At 48.4% G+C, this 17,874-nt stretch overlaps 1 protein-coding gene across 5 annotated transcripts in view; it reads right to left on the minus strand.

Annotated features, from left to right (window-relative positions):
* Nucleotides 1–2,306: 2,306 nt before the first annotated feature.
* LOC142557432 (nucleolar protein 4) overlaps nucleotides 2,307–17,874 on the minus strand; it is a 141,020-nt gene continuing 125,452 nt past the window's right edge. For 2 of the 5 annotated variants that reach the window (XM_075669274.1, XM_075669275.1), the window contains exons 5-9: nucleotides 16,920–17,312; nucleotides 15,716–15,844; nucleotides 14,824–15,030; nucleotides 11,286–11,402; nucleotides 2,307–10,284 (exon numbers count right to left, since the gene is read on the minus strand). In XM_075669274.1, coding sequence (XP_075525389.1) covers nucleotides 9,397–10,284; nucleotides 11,286–11,402; nucleotides 14,824–15,030; nucleotides 15,716–15,844; nucleotides 16,920–17,312 — 1,734 coding nt within the window. In that variant the 3' untranslated portion in view covers nucleotides 2,307–9,396. The remainder of the gene's footprint in view (nucleotides 10,285–11,285; nucleotides 11,403–14,823; nucleotides 15,031–15,715; nucleotides 15,845–16,919; nucleotides 17,313–17,874) is intronic. The other 3 variants (XM_075669276.1, XM_075669278.1, XM_075669277.1) reach the window with 3 other exon arrangements.

A 17,874-nucleotide genomic window follows, 5' to 3' on the forward strand; every position in this document is an offset into this window, starting at 1 on the left:
TCTTAACGTTCCACTTACCAACTTTGTTAATCTTGATCTTTATTTGGTGTAGTACAAGATCGACACACACCGGCTGGTGCCCAGAAACAGAGACGTAATCCGAGCCACGAAGATCCTGTTGTTATACTTACGCCATTCAAGACTCATAGACATTCTTTGACCTTTTGTCAGTCATCTGGGCTTGATATTTTTGTTTGTTCTTAGTTTCTTTTTACTTCATTTTTTGTTGCTTATCTCAACGTTCTTTAATAAACAATGAACGGTCAAGTAAAAAAAATTGCTTCCTACAGTTACTACATGTTTAACTTTTTCTTCTAAGTGCCACAAACTTCCTCAAATACGGTGCAGCAGATTGCCGAGGAAAACGATTTCTCCCTTCCCTTGTATCTAGATAGGAGCTCCCGAGCGAAAGTTTCCTTGTATCCTAGATACTTTACTCCTCTGTCTATGAGCTTCCTCTCCAAACGTGTTTACAGAATTTCCCAATGGTGCTAAAAGACAGGCGTCTTCGAAGGTGTTATGATCGCCTGAGGTAATTGGACTTTGGACAGCTCACAAAGCGCGGACGAGTTCTCAGCAAGTCGCGCTTTAAAACTCGACAGGAGAGCTTTGTCATCGTTTCTCGAACAAGACCTTTTCATAACGTTGCCGCGTAAACTGAGCGTTTGAATTAATCGATCATCGCTCTGTGCTTCTTCGCAAGCCTCACATCCGCCCTTTGGGTTTCGGCACTCAAGGCCTTAAGGGCTTTGTTGAAGTTTTTAAGGAACTGCGAATTGTGCGACCGCCTTTGAACGTTGTAGCGCGTAGTTTCGCGTTACTGTGTGAATTTTCTCTTTTCTTTTGCATTTTTCCCCTCTTCTTCTTTCTTATTTTATTCCCTTTGCCCCTTTCCCCAGCACAGGGTAGCCAGCCGGTACTTACACTGGCTAACCTCCCTGTCTTTCCTCTCCTTTGTCTCCTCCTCCTTGCAGCAGCAGTTCTTCGTGAAGACGTGCGTCCGTGCGTCGGTTGAACATTTTCTCTATTCCCTCTCCCCCATCTCCCATGAGTAGGGAAGCCAAACTTACGCGTTTCCGGCAAACAACCCTGCCCTCTCTTTATTTCCTCCTCATCCTCCTCTCTGCAGCATGACTACACTGCGAACTTGTAAGTGTATAATGTCGCGTGCACAATAGAAATCTGCTTCCTCTGCAGACGTCACAACGCCGACAGTGACGTCACTGACTGCGACCATCTGCAATGGGGTGAATGCCCGGGAGGGAGAGGGGATGTTTTCTTGAATTTGTGCGTGTCTGCACTTATGTGGCATCAAGGACGCGTAGGCCTAAAATTTCACTTCCGATGGACGCAGTACTTTCCTGAAGAATGACGTACAACATGCGTGGCGGTAGCTGTAAGGATTACAGGTTGCACAAGCTGCGGTAATGCGCGCTAGGGCACTCCTCGATCATCTTTTGTAAAGAATTACCACGTAATGTGTTTGTTTTCTCATCCCTGCTGTGTCGCGGTCTCACCAAAGGCAGATTACCCCTGCGATCATGGATGCTCGAAGTATGTTCTCAAACTTGTTTAGTTATCGCCTATATCCGAGTCTTATACATATGTAGATACATAGCCTATATCTGTTATCTATATTTATATATCACCTGCATACGCTTCGATCTCTTTAGTGAATCGGGAACTTGCTGCGTCACATATGTACACATATTGCTGATTCAGAGGCACACCGTACATTGGGCGATTCCAGGTTAAATGTAGCGGGCACTGGAAAATTCACGACTTGAGTCTGACCACAGGATTGTTTTATCCCGAAATCTCGACACGTTACTGTTGAACGAGTAAAACCATTAAATTAGGAATCTATAAGGGTCCCTGAAAAACAGACATCAGAATTTGCCTTGGCTTGCCTTGCCTTGAAGCTGGATAAATCATCGACAATCGTGCTAGTGCTCTGCGTTTCCTGAGCAATTTTTTAAACTTTTGCTGAAGCTTTGTGTGCTTCTTTCTGCTTCCTTAATACTGATGTATTCTTATATGAAATGAAGTTGTTGCTGGACCTTGCTGTATATATAGCCTCCTTTGTGTAATAAGGCATAAACATTGCAGTCGATAGACAGCACCGATCGTTTTCTCACCTTTCGTCCTTGTCTTGTTTTCAAACTGCATTTCCAAGAATTAAAATTCAGATTTTTTTTTGTTCACCACCATACGTCGTCCCTCGTCAAATGCACAGGGTAGGGAGAATTGTTGTGCGAGAATGAGAAAAATATAAATAAATAAAAGCAGTGAATCAGGCAGAGCGAGACAGAGCATAAAAAAATGTATTTCAAGAACACACCGGGTCCACAATATACCTCTGTGTATTTACATATATCGTCCACTTGACTCGTTTTGACACTGATTCGTGATATGTCAGAACTCAAGGAGCAAAACAAAAGTTCGAAACACTTCTTTCACTCGGCATCAGGTAATCAACCCGCGTCAGGTGAAATGAACAAACGTGACAGAGGAACGAGCAACATACTGACTCGTGGCAGGGTAAAACAACGAAGCACAATAAGTTAGGCACGACGAAGCTGTGTCCACACAGCGGCGACGTGCACTCGCGAGTGGCAACGCTCAACGAAATCAAACTTATCACAGCCGTCAGTGCAAGCGCCCCGCGAAGCGCTGTCTGAAAAGCCGAAAGTAACCAAGCGCATGCGCACGCGGCTGCAAGTTTTTAATGCTATTGCATTAAAAAATAAAGCAGATAGACTATTTGAACGGATCGCTTATCTTTTTCTTTTTTACGCCGACCGCCCTTCCGGTGTGGCAAAACGTCGGTTACCGAAATGATCACTTGCGGCGCTCTTGTTTGGCTTTAGTTTAGTTTAGTGTGGTTTTAGTTCTAGTCTGTCATAAATGCACTGCTGTTTATAAGACTGCCGGATCAACGAAAACATCAATGGGCGACAGCAACGCCATCTTGTGACGCGTTTTTGAACCGCAACAAGTTAGAAATCTTTTTACGTTCCGTCATTTTTCTTCCAGAAAGGGAAATAAAAATGAAAACAAAAATGACTACACGCTAATCATTGTTGCTGGCGATGCCTTTGCAACAGCAGATAGGAAAAATTGTAGTTCGGCGCGCTCTAGTTGACGCCAGCTCCAAAGCGTGGCGCCACTAGGATTTCTGCGCCCGTCTGCGTCACTGTTGTTCCGGCATTCTATAAACTGTAACGTGTTTACGGACAGACTGAACATCTCTAAATTTTGACGTAACAGCTGGCTGGGTTTCGTATGGGTTTCCTTTGTAGCAACTGCTACGATTTGGTGAATGTATCACTTTTCCTTTATTAATTTATTAATTCGTTTTGCGGGGAATCACGAAAGCTTGTCCCTTGGAACAAGTCGTGGCATACGACGTTGCAAGTTTAGTAACCTCATAGACGTAAACAACAGTGAATATCATTGCACTGACTACAGAACACCAGCAAGTAGAAAGAAGGGGAAGAAATGCCTTGGGTTCCAAAAAACTCTAGAGAACAATAACATAAGCACTGCAGTATGTGGGCCCCGAGGTTGTGCATTATAGCCTCACAAAACTAGAGATTCCGGATAAAGAAGAAAATAGGAATATGGTTGGTAAGGAGCCACTATACTTGCACGATCGACACCAATCTTGTATTCCACAAAAAGCACGCCCACAATGAGTGCAGTGTACGTAGTATAGCAGCCGCGACTGCGTGGTCGAAGTATTATTGTACCTTAGACGCCGCATAAGCGGCTTAAGTCTTTTTTTTTTCCAGCAAACGCGCTTATAAACTGGCGAACGTTGGAACGCAGTCAGTTTATTTTCAAAGCTATGCAAAGCTGCCCACGTGGTCACAACTTTGTACCGCGTACTGAAGCTGCTACGGTAAATCTCCCGGATTTATAAGGCTTTAAAATTTGGAAACCAGCGGAGCCTACGGGAATGTACAATAGGCTTCGTTGTCAGATTGAACCTTGTATGAATTTAGGGAGCCCTTCTACGGGTCGTACGTATCGTGCTAAATGTGGCCCGTGACAATTCTACAGAACTGTTGTTTTCGGTACAATATGTGCCCCAAATATCAGAAGAAAATTGGAAATCTTACGACGCGTTTATTCTCTAGCAAAATCCAACACGTCTTGTCAACACGGCAACGCCTTGCTTGTCGTTTTTAAAGGCTGCCCCACGAGCGATCACAGATTGTTTAGTCTTGGTGCGCAGATTCGTTTGCGCGGGACATAAGAACTTTTTCCACTGAGAAACAGGTCACAGTGTCGACAAATTCTACTGTGAGGTAATGCAGAAGGAACTTAAAATACTACACGCAGGTCTGCACCCCCAACTACTGTAGGCTTAACACAGTGTCTACATATGAATATAAAAGTGCGTCTCGGGGATCTGCAGAAACCCCCAACACTTGTTTTTATTTTTCATTTCTTTTTCGAGCGTGTAAATTTCGCGACAGTTATTAATAAAACACTTGCAGCCGGCGCATAGCGCAAGCGAATGATAAGCAGAACGAAAAATAAAGACATGACGGCGTGGTCAAGGCGGACTGCCGAGACAAAATACAGAATTGCTAAATGCTTCTTCATGTCACAAGGAGCACGGCGGAGCAGGAAGCTCGAATAGAAGCGCTCTCGGCGCGATAATAATTGGTCCTGCTGGCGACAATTGCACACTACCGGCCCCGCCACTTGAACACGCACACACACGCACACATACACACATCACAATGCCTCGCTTTCCGCGTTGAAAAAAAAGAAAAGAAAGCCCGAGCACCGGGATTGGGTCCGGAGTAATCTCCACGCGTTACAAAGTCACGGACTCCCTTTGAAGCATAGAGTTTGATGGAAAAATTACTACAGGGACCTCTGGCGCTTCAACGGAAGCAGCGACTGCGATTCATTTTACATGGGAATGACGGGCAGTACATTCATTTGGCTAAAGAGCGTATTTGTAGCTTCAAGCAGCAATGCGGCGACAAAATTGGTCATCTTCAATTAAATAATTTGTTATAAATATTTCGTAGCGTTTAGATAACTGTCCGTGCTTGAATGTTTAGAAAGATAAAGTGTAATAACTTACGCCAAGAGAAAGTCTGAAGTCATAGATACGAAGATCGACCAGATCCGCGTGTACGACTAGGGGCGTGATCTCATAAGCGTTCGGAAAGCGCAACGTTCCCGTGCCCTCGCGTGACTGGCGAGAATCGAGCTTTTGCCATCGAAAACGCGATTCTGACCAATCGCGAGACGGCAAGCGGCTGGTTCGATTTCCGAAGCGCTATCAAATAACCCCGGCCATCATTCCTATGGCAGCTGAATAATCGCAGCGCAAGGGTTACCTGTAGTAAAGTTTAGCAAGAAACTCCAAGCTTTGAACATAGCCTCGAAGATCGGACAGTGCGCGGATCTCGGACACCATGCTTTGAAAAACAAGAAAATGAGCAGTTGAAAGTAAGCAATCGCTGAAATTATCTCTTAGGAACTGAAGGAAATCATTCAACCTGACGTCATTCTGAGAGAGACGTTCCATGCCGTCATGTCACGGGGCACTGAAAGATACCAGCGGAGTGCAGTTCGTTCCGTTGTGTTTAACTAACGCCACTGAGAGTGGCGAGGTCGCTTAGCTCGCGTAGTATATGCTTTATTCCCCCTTTTCTTCCCGCATTCTTTGGTAGATTTGACTAGGCTCACGCCATCGACTAGGTTCCGAACGAACAAGTTAAAGCTCATGAGCAAACAGGTGTTTTGTCGGTGAATAACTTGGAGTGTGATATGTGAAGCAACGAACCTGAGGACTGCTCCAAAACTAGGGCCCGCTTACCAAGCGTTAGAAAGGGCCATTTGATATGGTAGGTGGCGCAATATGACATCATCATACGCGTCATCTGTTTGATATGACTTAGAAGAGCAGATAAAGTGACCCTGAGGGAACCTAAAGCGACTGAAAGTTTTGACATTGCTGTCCGAGCTTTCAGAAGAGCTTGCAAGACAATTGGAACTGCTCGGCTCCTTTGTAGCAAAGGCTGCGCTTGTCAATCGCCGACATCGATTCAGGCTGTTCCATGTATGCATTAAAGAAAACGAGTGTTTTGCATCTGGTTTCCACGCATTCTCAATAAAAACTCAGCCAATGAAGTTAGTCAGAAGTGTGCTGATGAAACATTTCTTGATGATTTTGAGCAGACTAAACTGCAGTTGTAATAGATTCTTTGAGACGGAAAGCTACCAGAAACGCTTGGCGGTCGTCGGTTTCAAATTATCAATAGGAAGAAAATGCAGCTTTCATAAAACCTTTCATATCGCTTACAGCAAGCCTGAAACGTGCGTCTCTTAAGTGGAGCGCAGCGCGTGTAACAGCAACTCACCGCCAAATGTTACTTATATTTTAAGCGTTACATATACACAGCAAGAGCCAAGTCTTGCCCAACAATCGTAATCGTGTTTCATAAGCGTTTTGGTGTATTATGAAACGATACGTGTCAGTGTATCGGTGTTCCACTCCAGAGAGACTAGGTCCACTATAAATACGCCTAATGCACTTGCTCAAGAAAACGACAACATTACCCGAAGGAAATTTCTCGTACTTTTTATGAAACCTCCCAACCAGAGATCATTGGTTTTGTACTTTCAGTCAGCAACTAACGCGCTGCTTTATGGAATGTCTGTGAGTAAATGGAATATAAAACGAAGTGACTAGGTTCAATTGTATCCACCATTAAAAAAAAAAACGACATCCAAGTGACAAGAGGCACCAAAATAGCCAAGCAGCACTGACCTGATGCTTGAACACAACCTTGATAAAAAAAATTCCACTGAAAACGCACGTGATATGATAGACGTTAAAACACCAGTAAATAGGCATCTGTTCTCCAGACAGCTTAAAAGGGAATGTTTAAACGAACATGTTCGGCATCTGCCGCGCTGTGATATGACTATCAACAAAGAAGGGATGAAAAAAATCATTTCCACTCGCTTGAGTGTAGATCACGCCAGTGCTGCAAATCGGTGGGGCTTCGCCCGCCCCACGAGTACACCTGAAGCCAGATATCAATCAAAACTCACACTGGGGCCGATCCACAGCACTCGAGGGTCACAAACAGCGTGAGTGCAACGAGTGGTATAGTTCAAAGTGCACTTGCATGCACAGCTGTCCATCGTCACGACACCAATTACAATGAACAGATATGATCCGGCGTCGGGCCTTTCCAAATTAGGATGTCACACCCAAAAAAAAAAAGAAGATGCGCGCGCATTTCAAACTGAAAACGAGCTCTCGCCGCTTCACACGATTGAAGGACGAGGCGGCGGCTTGTACCGCTGCACGTGACATGCAATGCTCATGATAGACGCGATGCCGCAGCTATATGACGTCACAGCTCACCGGAGGCGCACATGCGAACCTTCACACGGTGCTGTCCCTAATAAGGCTCCTCTTTTCTGCTTAACACATGCTTTCGCTATAAAGCTGGAAGTTTCTCGTAAACATTACACGGAAGAGCCGTCGTGAGAGCAAAGAAGCTGTACAGGAAGTTGGCTGCTAGAGGAACCTGGTGCAATGGGGGACGTTGGCGAAATACTGAGATCGTCTGCGAACGCTTTAGTGGCCCGTGCCAATGCTGGAATCGCAGCGAATTACAAACCCTGCTTCGTCTTCTCTCACTCATTTAGTCACGCAAACGCCGTGCGCATGTAACGTGATTACGCTTTGGGGCTCGATGTTTTTCGAAGCAAGCGGTCTCCACGACGCCTGCGCTTCCAGCGAAGCACCGTTCAATGTAATGGTCGATAGCAAACATTACAGACATTATACCTTTCCTGGGAAATTTTCAACATTTCGTTTCAAAAAGACCTGTTAAAGTGATTCTGGTAAGGTGTCCAGTAAAAAGCACGAATGAATAAACTGGGAAACTACACGGTTGGCTGCTGACGCTTGCGCGGCGGTCCCATAGAAGTGCCAGGTCCATGCGGTAGCCTATCGGAATAAGAATATCGGTGCATTATAAAAAATCTTCCAGCACTTCATTCGCCAACCAGCACCCGTATCTGGATGCATACCTTCAGCTAACATCACATCGAACTTTGCGTCGACCGTCAGTGCTGGTGTCGCTGGTGTCGCCAAAGCTTATGGACAAATGTGAGAACCACAGTAGCAGTAAAAGCAGCGGATCCGGCCGCCAACCTTCCGTCCAGCTTCTAAACTCACTCGAGCTCGCCGATAGATATGTTGACAAAATAGGAGGGCGATAAAGACACCTCGAACTGTACAGAGTATACAAGAGAGGATCGTTTTGACTAGATGCCTCAAGATATGCTGAGTGAGATATGACTTGCTTCTATCTTGTCAAATCCTATACCACCCTGATGCGTTGTTATAAGACTGCTACGAGTACAAAGCTAGCTGCCCCAGCGCCGTCTAGCTGTCAGTGACGTTGATGCCGACACATGTTATCTCTGGATATGGACAATGAAGGCAGTGCTCACAATTTTCTTTACAAAGCCTGGTCGCAGGGTTATCTGTACATGTTGTCAGCCGAGCTGATGGCATCACAATAGCTCTTCAAGACGGTGCGCTGCGTTGCTATGGTTTCGGGAGGCGATGAAATGATCTGAACTCACGCCGGGCCCTGGGCTTGAACCGCGCTCTAACTCGGATGGCGTGCAGTACTACAGCGAAATTCCCCACACTGCTTGGTCGATATCACCGCAACGTATCCATGCCTTAATTCCACAGAAAGTAAAACGGACCAAAGCAATCAAGATACAAGGAACACCTCGTACATTTAAACGCATAGTGACACAAGTTAAAAATGTGAAAAATGCAGGCTCCAAACTTGGCCCACACTAGAGCACGGGAAGCTCAATAACTTCTAAACGCAGAATTAAAGAAAGACAACGGCTGGAATGTATCCGCAATACTGCACCCAATAAATCAAACAATTACAACAGCAATAAAACGACTAACCGGTCGTTGCGTCCTGAACAACAGCGACAATAGCGGAGAATAGTCAGCAAATAAAACTGTTGACTCGGTGAAACGCTACGCAGTGGGAACGTCACCGCACCTGAGCACCGCGGTAACTATAGTGGCCCTTACACTTCACACAGCGCGCTCGGTAACCTAAAACAGACCGCACTACCGATCCTCTTATAGACTGCCAAACCGTCCCCAACGTCGGGTACCTGCGTCCCACGGCAGCTGTTCGCAAACTGCGAGCTGGCGAAGACGAGTCGAGTAACGTCCCCGAAACAGCCTGGCAAAAAACGCTTCCATCGGGTTGTTTGTACACAAAGATGTCGTCCTGGCAACCGCCGGCAGTTGGCGGTATCTCTGCGGCGATGCTGCGTGTCTCGTTGCTCTGGCCCCGCGTTCTAGTTCTGCTGGAGAAGCAGCTGTTCCAGTTCGTCGGCGGATCGCAGCAGGAAGGCCGCCGACTCCCGGTAGCCCGCGATGAGCTGCTTCACGGCGTTCACCTCGGTCGGGTTGAGCGAATACTTCAACGCCACGGCCGGCCTGTCCACGCCGTTGCCGACGCACTTCTTGACGCTCAGGTCGGTCGGACCGTTGTTGCTGTTGTTGCACGACGAAGACGAGACGCTGGCGCCTCCCAGGCTGCCGGCGTGCCTGTGGTGCACGTGGTAGTGGTGACCGTTGGCGACCGCGGTCGCCGCCGTCACCGCCGCCGTCAGCCCGACGCCGTTGGTGGCCGAGACGTTGTTGAAGCACTTGTGGTGGTGGTGGGTGTGAGGGGTGTGCGGGCTCGCCGCTCCGGTGATCCCGTTCATGAAGCTGTTCACCGGCGAAGACGACGAGGACGACGACGTCACCGTGCCGGGAGAGGCGAGGACGCCGTTCGACGAAACGGAAGGGTTCGCCGAGGCCGTCGTGAAGTGCTGGTGGAATTGCTGCGGGTGGTGGTGGTGCATGTGGAAGGGGCAGACGGCGGTCACGTCGACGCCGGACGCGTTCACGGCGCTGCTCGCGGTCAGGGTGGAGCCGGCGGTGACCGAAGACAGGGCCACTGGGGAGCTCGTGGCGAGCAGACCGTTCGTCGTCGAAGCGTTGCTCGTGACGATGGGCGCCGTCAACCGGCTGATGAGCTGGCTGCTCACGTTGTTGGTCATTGAGGCGGCGCTGCTGTTGGCCGACAGAGACGCCGGCACGCCCGTCAACACAGCGCCGGCACCACTGGATCCGCCCACGCCGACAGTCACGTGGTAGCCGGGAGCCGTGGAACGGCCCGGGATGTCCAGCTCCATCTGGAACAAGAAAGGCCAGCATGTGGAACGCCGCCGCAAGTTCTCCGTCGAGCATCAATCTGTAGGCTGTACTTAGCTTCTTGTTATAGAGGTAGGCCGGACTATAAAACACGCATACAGAGGTATGAAGCATTGCTGCCACCAGCACGAGCGCTCTCAATTTAGATATCATAGGAGGAAGTAATCAGGCTCATAATTAGATGACGGAAAGTATGAAAATGGTGTGTATATGGCTATGAAGCATAGAATATTCTCACGTGTCTATCGTGCCTGCGAGGAACTAGCAGAAATTCCGTCCGCTGCCTTGTTATGTCCTTACTGTTGCACAAGTCTACTGCGCCGCTAGCCTAATTTAGTACTGGCATCCCTTCGCATGAAATATTTCCTCGCCATCAACAAGTTGAAGCACCTCATCTGTCCCACCAATTTCGGTTACATCTATTATTGAGTTGTTGTAAGAAAATACGCTTTTATCATATATAATTAGAAAAACGTTTCATATCCCCCCCCCCCATGAAGTAAACCATTTCTCTTTAACTAAGGCTCTGGACTCACCAGAATACCAAAGTAAGCAGCCTACGCACTTAGATTTGTGGCCTGACAAAGAAAAGTTCAGAACGACTACACAAGAGGAACGGTCACTGGAATCACAGCCATTGGCATACAGTGGAGATAATTGCGGCAGTACTGGCAGTTCACTCGAGAGCTACATCGCGATGAAAAAGATAAGGCGACGAAGAAGGGGGGGGGGGGGGTCGATTCTGTTGGCGACAGAAGGAAGGTCGGTCTAAGAAGTGGCAAGAAAACTAGCAAGGAAAGCTTTTACGTCCATGGCGCTGAAGAGGCAATGACTAACGGATAGATGTTGAATATACTTATGAATAACAGCGACCTCACGTACACCGCACTCGAAGAACCTGGCGCACGGAGAATAGCCCTCACATGTCGTGATGCACTACATGTAGAACTTTCAATTTGCTTTCAGGAAAAAGAAAACCTACCGGCAACGGCTGGAGACCGAGCCTCATCCTCTTGGCGTTGTTGGTTTCGTTCTCGCACGCTGACGCCAGGATCTGCTCGGCAAGCGGGGACGTGAGGTGAGGAACTGCCGTGCGACCCTATACGCGTCGGAAAAATTAGAGAAGGGAAACGAACAGTCACAAGGCTCGTCTTCGCGCCAAACGTGAACTGTCTCGACTACTCGAGCTCGTCATCGCTACACAACTGTCTGGGACCTGACGCTATTCGTTATTGCTCTCGTCGCGTCATCACTTCGTGCATCTATGGGCTTCTTGGCCACCGCTGAACATGATAGCGTCCGCGAAGTTACAAGAATCCAAGGCCGGATATTAATGTGGTTCGAGCTACATAGACTTGAAGCCCTTTCTTGCTTGTGTCGCCAAACAGAATAAAAAAGAACGACTGGAATGCGTGTACAATACTTCACATTGCAATACAAATAATGAGAGCAATAAGAAGCAAAGCACTTGCCGTTGCGCTCTAAAGAGCAACGATAACAGCATAAATGAGGAAATAAATTGGGGTGAGTCGATAAAATTCTGCCCAGTCAGAACGTCACCGTACCAGTGGCCCTCGAAGGCTTAACACGGCGCACTCAGTAACCTAAACACACCACTTATCAATAGTCAAACCGTCCCCAAACTATTAGTGTTTCAAGCAATTCACCAGCTTTCACTAAACCGAAGGGCGCCAACAAAGGGACAGGAATTCACGACTAACTCTACGGTTCTTCACGTTACGCAGACAGGGCATCCAATTCCCTATAGCGATTGCTTATGATCTCTAAAAAGTGTTCATTTTCATCGACCGTTTATTTCGTCTCAACAATATGCAGATATTCACACGCAATAGAGCACACCTAACCGTGGAGCAAGTGGCGAACCATAGTACCAGCGCCATAGTCCAACAAGCCTTTAGAAAGGTAGGGGAAAAAAGATAGGCACATGAGCTTCCACGGAGGGCTAAGCTATGAAACCGTCTCTTTGCAAATTCAATGGCCGGTAGTATAGCGAATGTCATGCTATGACCACACTATGGAAACAATTATTCTTACGCTCCTTTCTGCTTTTTTTTTGCCTTCATTGTCCCAATGAATAAATGCATTGACACCTGATGCAATGCATATACTAGGTGCCGAAGTGTGCCCAGGTTCAACATTGATGCTGGCGTGTTTATCTCGCGACCAAGTCCTGCTTTACTTCTAGCACCCGTAGAGCTTGATTCTTGATCGATTGTGAACCTGCTCTTGTCTCAGGACACGATATTGTTACCGTCTCAAAAACTCAATTTTCAAACCCACCTTGGGAGACACTTCATTTGTACATTCAGCCTTGTAATAGTGTGGGGGCATTTTACTTGCGATAGCAGGTTATATCAAGTGATGATGCCATTAGAATTGTTGGGCTACTTCACATAGTTGTTGCTCAGCGACCAGTTTTTCCCAACCTGTTCAATAAAAAATAAATAAAAATAGGACATTTCAAGTTTCCCGGTGCATGTGCCGGAATCGAGCCCACATCACATGGTTTATTTCAAGCTCAACAGCCCCAATCTTTAGTGAGATACCCCACGAATGCAGTGTTTGCGGATGCGAGGAGAACATTGACCCCTTATTGTGCCATTGTCCTCAATTTCAAGCACAAAGACAATCTTTGTCCAACACATTGAATAAATTAGATGATCGTCCTCTGAGTGAACAGACGGTATTAGAGCACCGTCCCCACCGATCATTGGCTCAGAAGGCAGTGAATGCACTTATGTGCTTTCTCAGAACGTCTGGTTTGCGCGAGCGGCTTTAACTCAAGTGCTGTCTGTACATGTCTCTACACCTTCTCTCTCCCTTCTCTCTTTTCCCCTTCTCCCTTCCCCCAGCGTAGAGTAGCCAACCAGACTCTTGACTGGTTAACATCCCTGCCTTCCTATATTCATCTCTCTCTCTCTCTCTCTCTCCCACGATTGCACTCGGTATGTGCCGCTCTTTATTGAACCTATTTCAGGCCTACTTGGATCACTGGGTTGTGCCATTCGGCATGTGGCCACCATGAGAAAAATTCTCAACGTTCGCACGCACCAGCGCGCCACTCATCTCGGAGACCTCGAGCGGACTTCTCGGCAGCACCGCTGAGTGTCGCCGAGTGTCCAGAGGGAAATGCGAGAGAGGAGCTCGGTTGCAATACACGGCTCACACGTAATACCTTTCAAGGCATGCGTTCGCACACAATGGCGGGTCACGAATTTCGGAGGCCAAGCGCGGGCATCGCGGTGCCACCGCTAGATGGCGCAGCATGTCCAAAAAGAATAAGGTCCTTAGAAAAGTTTCGAGGTACCGCCTTTCCCTTCCTCCCCGCTTCCCTCCTACTCTAATCCTCTTGCTACGTGCAGGGCCGCTGGCGCCTCCAAAGGTTGCAGACCTTCATCACGCGAGCCGAAACGAATAGCTTCTAATATGTATCGCACTACATTAAATATCAGTACTCGCTTCAAAACTATTCCGTGCAGTAAATTCTTATTCATGTGGATGTTGGCGTAAGCCAGGCTGCGTGAAAAAGAAAAGAACTTCGGAACCTTTGGGCACGCTAGTGATCGTGGCGATCACGTCGAAGTTCCACGTGACCGCACTAACCCAATCACGCGCACGAAACGACGGGCGATCGCGATGGTGGGGACGGCAGCTACATGAAAGAATGGCACTGCCTCGAAACGTTTTTTTCTAGGGTCCCTATTAGGGAAGAGCAAGAGTGGAGGCCGGTTGCACTACACGGCCCATACCCATACCACGCGCAGGGCGGCGGCGCCGCTAGGTAGGGCCGTGGGTCCAGAGGCAAGCGCGGGCGAGGAACCCAGCTGCAGTACAGGCGTCACGCAAGGCGCGTTTCGGCGGTGGCGATAGGTTGTATCACTGCGCTGCTTCCATGCTCATCGCATTGCCACCGACAATCATCGCGAGGTGGGTTCTACCGGAATTTTTGCACTGGCTCGTGTCATCTTGCCTGAAAACATGTGCACCTAAATCGTTAACGTAACACGACCGTCATTCGCCGCGTGCATGACTAGATGGCGCCACAGTCCTTAGCCGGAACAAGCACAGAGACTTCGGCAAGGAGCACAGCGTGTTCGTCAACGTTCACCCGGAGCGGCGATTAATGAGCAAGACAGAGTACGTTAGCGGCACCCTGCGCTAGAAGGACCTGTATTATAGTCGCACTTATATAACAGCCTCTAGGTTTTTGTCCTTGCCGCTGTTATCAACGCATGCATGCACTAGTCTACAGCTAGTTTGTTACCTAAAGAAAAAAGCTTTTGTGAAAGAAATCAGTATAGCGAGAAGGGAACGAAAGCATTCATCTTTCTTTCCTCTAGCACACGCTTCCCGAACGATTCGCGAAACCTTCGCAAGAAGGGCTGCGGATACTGGGCTCCTTACAGTATTCATTACTTCACAATTAGTCAATGCACTATTGCATCGACTTGTCAACGCAAGATACTTAGAAGAACAAAGAAAACAAAAGAAGAGCGTACACTCACGTCCCACCCGTTGAGGTCGCGGGTGCGCTTGGTTCGGCGGCAGGACTTGAGGTAGGTGCGAATGCGCTTGCGGGCGCGCTCAGCGAACTCCGGAAACTGCCGGCTGCAAGAGTCGATGATGGCCTGGATCTTCTCCTTGGGCTGCCGGGAGATGGGCACCATGCGGTCCAGGTTCTCGTCCACGAACAGACGCACGAACATCTGCGCATCACAAAAATGTGGGGAGGGGGTGAGGGGAGAGGTCACGGCACTCGGCGCGCAGCTGGTGAACTTTTCCGACAGCTGACAACGTGAGCATGAAACCTGCCCCGCGAAATTTAGGCAAGAACGAGGTGCTCCAATTTATATTTAAATGCTGTAGAAATCTTCAATATCTAATAAAGTTATTGTTACAAAAGATGTTGTTTGTTATAAGTTGTGTTTGTTACAAGGAAAGAGGCTTTATAAGAACCACAGAAGCACAGTACAACAATGTGGAGGCTCGCGAAGGGCGCTATCAAAGGAGCACTAGTTAGGGCTAACTGAAACGCATTACTTCTTTGCTGCTTTCAAGACAGCGCGTGACTTCGGCAGGATTTTGCTCTGTAACTATAGTCAGAGCATCGCGCCATCATTGGTGATGGGATTGTAGGATTGTAGAGGTACAAAATCGTACTATATCGTGTCGTCTTTCGCGAGTTTATTTATTTATTCAAAATGGCCTTACAAGTCCATTAAGGGGGCACTCGCAAATGAATTCGTGAATGTAGGTGGGCTTTCGCAATAAAATGAGTCGAAGTTAGCGCCCGCGTTTCGTTGATCCGATGTCATTGTCAATTTCGCGCCGCTTGTTACCATGGAGGCGAACGAACTAACGAACGAGTCTTGTCCCGTAGCAGGCACTCACGTTGAAAGCCTTGAGGCGCTCGGGGTCGTAGGTGCTGATGTCGAGCTTGTCCTGCTCGTCGTCGTCGTCCTCCTCGTCCTCATCCTTGGTGCCGGCCGACAGGTCGTCCGGTTCGGCGGCCGGAGGGCTCTGCACAGGACAGCGGGGCGCGATGAAAACGATGACAGCACGAAACCGCAACTAAATCGGAGATGCCGTACTGACGTCATCAACGACGCCATTCGGGCGCGCAGTTCCTTATATCATGCCCTGATAATCCATCTTTCTTTTTAAATTTTCGCCGCTGAACATAGCGATACTGTGTACAGCCAAACGGTACAGTGTGATTCTGGTGCCTCAGAGAAAGAGAGAAAGAGTAAGCACGAGGATTAAACAGTAGTTTTGGTTGACCGCCTGCAAAAGGAAAGAGGGGGGGGGGGATAAGGAGTTTGAAAGCGAAAGCGTCCCAAGAACTGATGTGATAAGCCATCGACAGACATCGTGCGCAAACCGGTAAAGTGGATTTCTCGAAATGAGCGGAACCCATTGAAGGACGAGTATCAAAATTCAAGGGACAAATTACCGGCACATATCCTGAGAATGTCGTACTGGGGACAGCAGGGCAGTACTGGTTAGATCTATTGGTTAAACTCAAGGGGGGAGTGTGAGTACTGTGACGTAAATATGTAAGTGTGCGACCATGGAGCAATTAAGTATGCGACCGATGTACGCGTAATAAGCAACACCGCAACAAAGAACGCCAAACGCAAATTCGGAGAGAGGCTGGGAGAAATCTCCCGGAACGGCTGGAATCAACTGACGGAGGCGGCGCGCAGAGCCCGCCCGGTCGGCGCTCGGCCGCCAGCAAGGCGCACTTCGCTCCCGGCTAAGTCCGGACACGTGTCGGACATAGTCGCGTTAGCGGCTGTGTCTGCGTTTTGTATAATTAAAGGTAACGATGGACGTCGCTCGCCTTCCACGGGGCAAACTAATGCTAACGCATTACTGTCGCACGAATCTAGTTGACCACCGTCAATTTCTTTCTTTCTTTTATGCTGCATTCTCCAGCACCGCACGTCGTGTTCCACAAGGGTAGGCTGCGTGTCGCGCGCGTGGAACCGCTGTCCCGCGTTCTCTTTCGCCACCAGAAGCTGGCAGGCTGGCAAGTGCGTTTGCATATACTTGCTACCGCAAACAGAACCACGCTTGGCGGGTGGTCGATTACCTGTCCTCGGTCAGCGAAGCCGTGCTCGCCCGCCGTCGATGCTCCGCTGCCGGCGAATCCACCGGCTGACCCGCCCGGCAGCGACGTCGCCGGCTTGGCGGTCATGTTCAGGGGCTGCTGCGTGTCCATGGCCTCGTCGGCGCCGCGACCGGCCTCCGCGTAGGGACGCCGGCTGGCCGCCGAGGAGGGCGACCCGCCTTTCGCCGATCCCAGGTCCTCCGATCGGGGCGACGTCGCCGAGGCGGCGTCCGCCATATGCGCGTCTGCTCCTGCTGCCGCGACCGACGTCTCCTTGGAGTCTACCACGCCCCCGTCGGGACTCGCCTCTTCGTCGTCGTCGTAGTTGGGCGTCGCCTCATCGTCGCTCAGCTCGTCGCTGCCCAGCGTTGAGTCCTGCGGGATCATCATCATCATCGTCGTCAGAAACATCAGCGTCATCATCATCATTAGTTATTTTTTTCTTAGCGTAGAAATATTGGAAGGCAGGCTGCTTTTGGGGCCGTCAATGTCAATGTCCCAGATGTCGCCCTACTCGGACAAGAATCATGAAAAAAAAAAGCTAAAGAAAGAATATCCACATGCATTTAGAGACGCAAGCTCATGACACAAGCATACAAATAGTGTCACTGCACGCGTATTAGCACCAGCAGCGTAGTCCAGTACATGGGAGAGTCATTCATCACAAAGAAGAGGAGCACACACACACACACACACACACACACACACACACACACACACACACACACACACACACACACACACACACACATATATATATATATATATATATATATATATATATATATATATATATATATATATATATATATATATATATATATATATATATTAACATCATCAACAACAACGACAACTACAACAAGAAGATGAAGAGGAATTCAATCACAATGGACAACATCTAATGCAAACATATCGCTGAACAAAAGACTCCTCA

This window comes from Dermacentor variabilis, chromosome 9 (assembly GCF_050947875.1).
Source record: "Dermacentor variabilis isolate Ectoservices chromosome 9, ASM5094787v1, whole genome shotgun sequence".
NCBI classification, from domain to species: Eukaryota; Metazoa; Arthropoda; class Arachnida; order Ixodida; family Ixodidae; genus Dermacentor; species Dermacentor variabilis.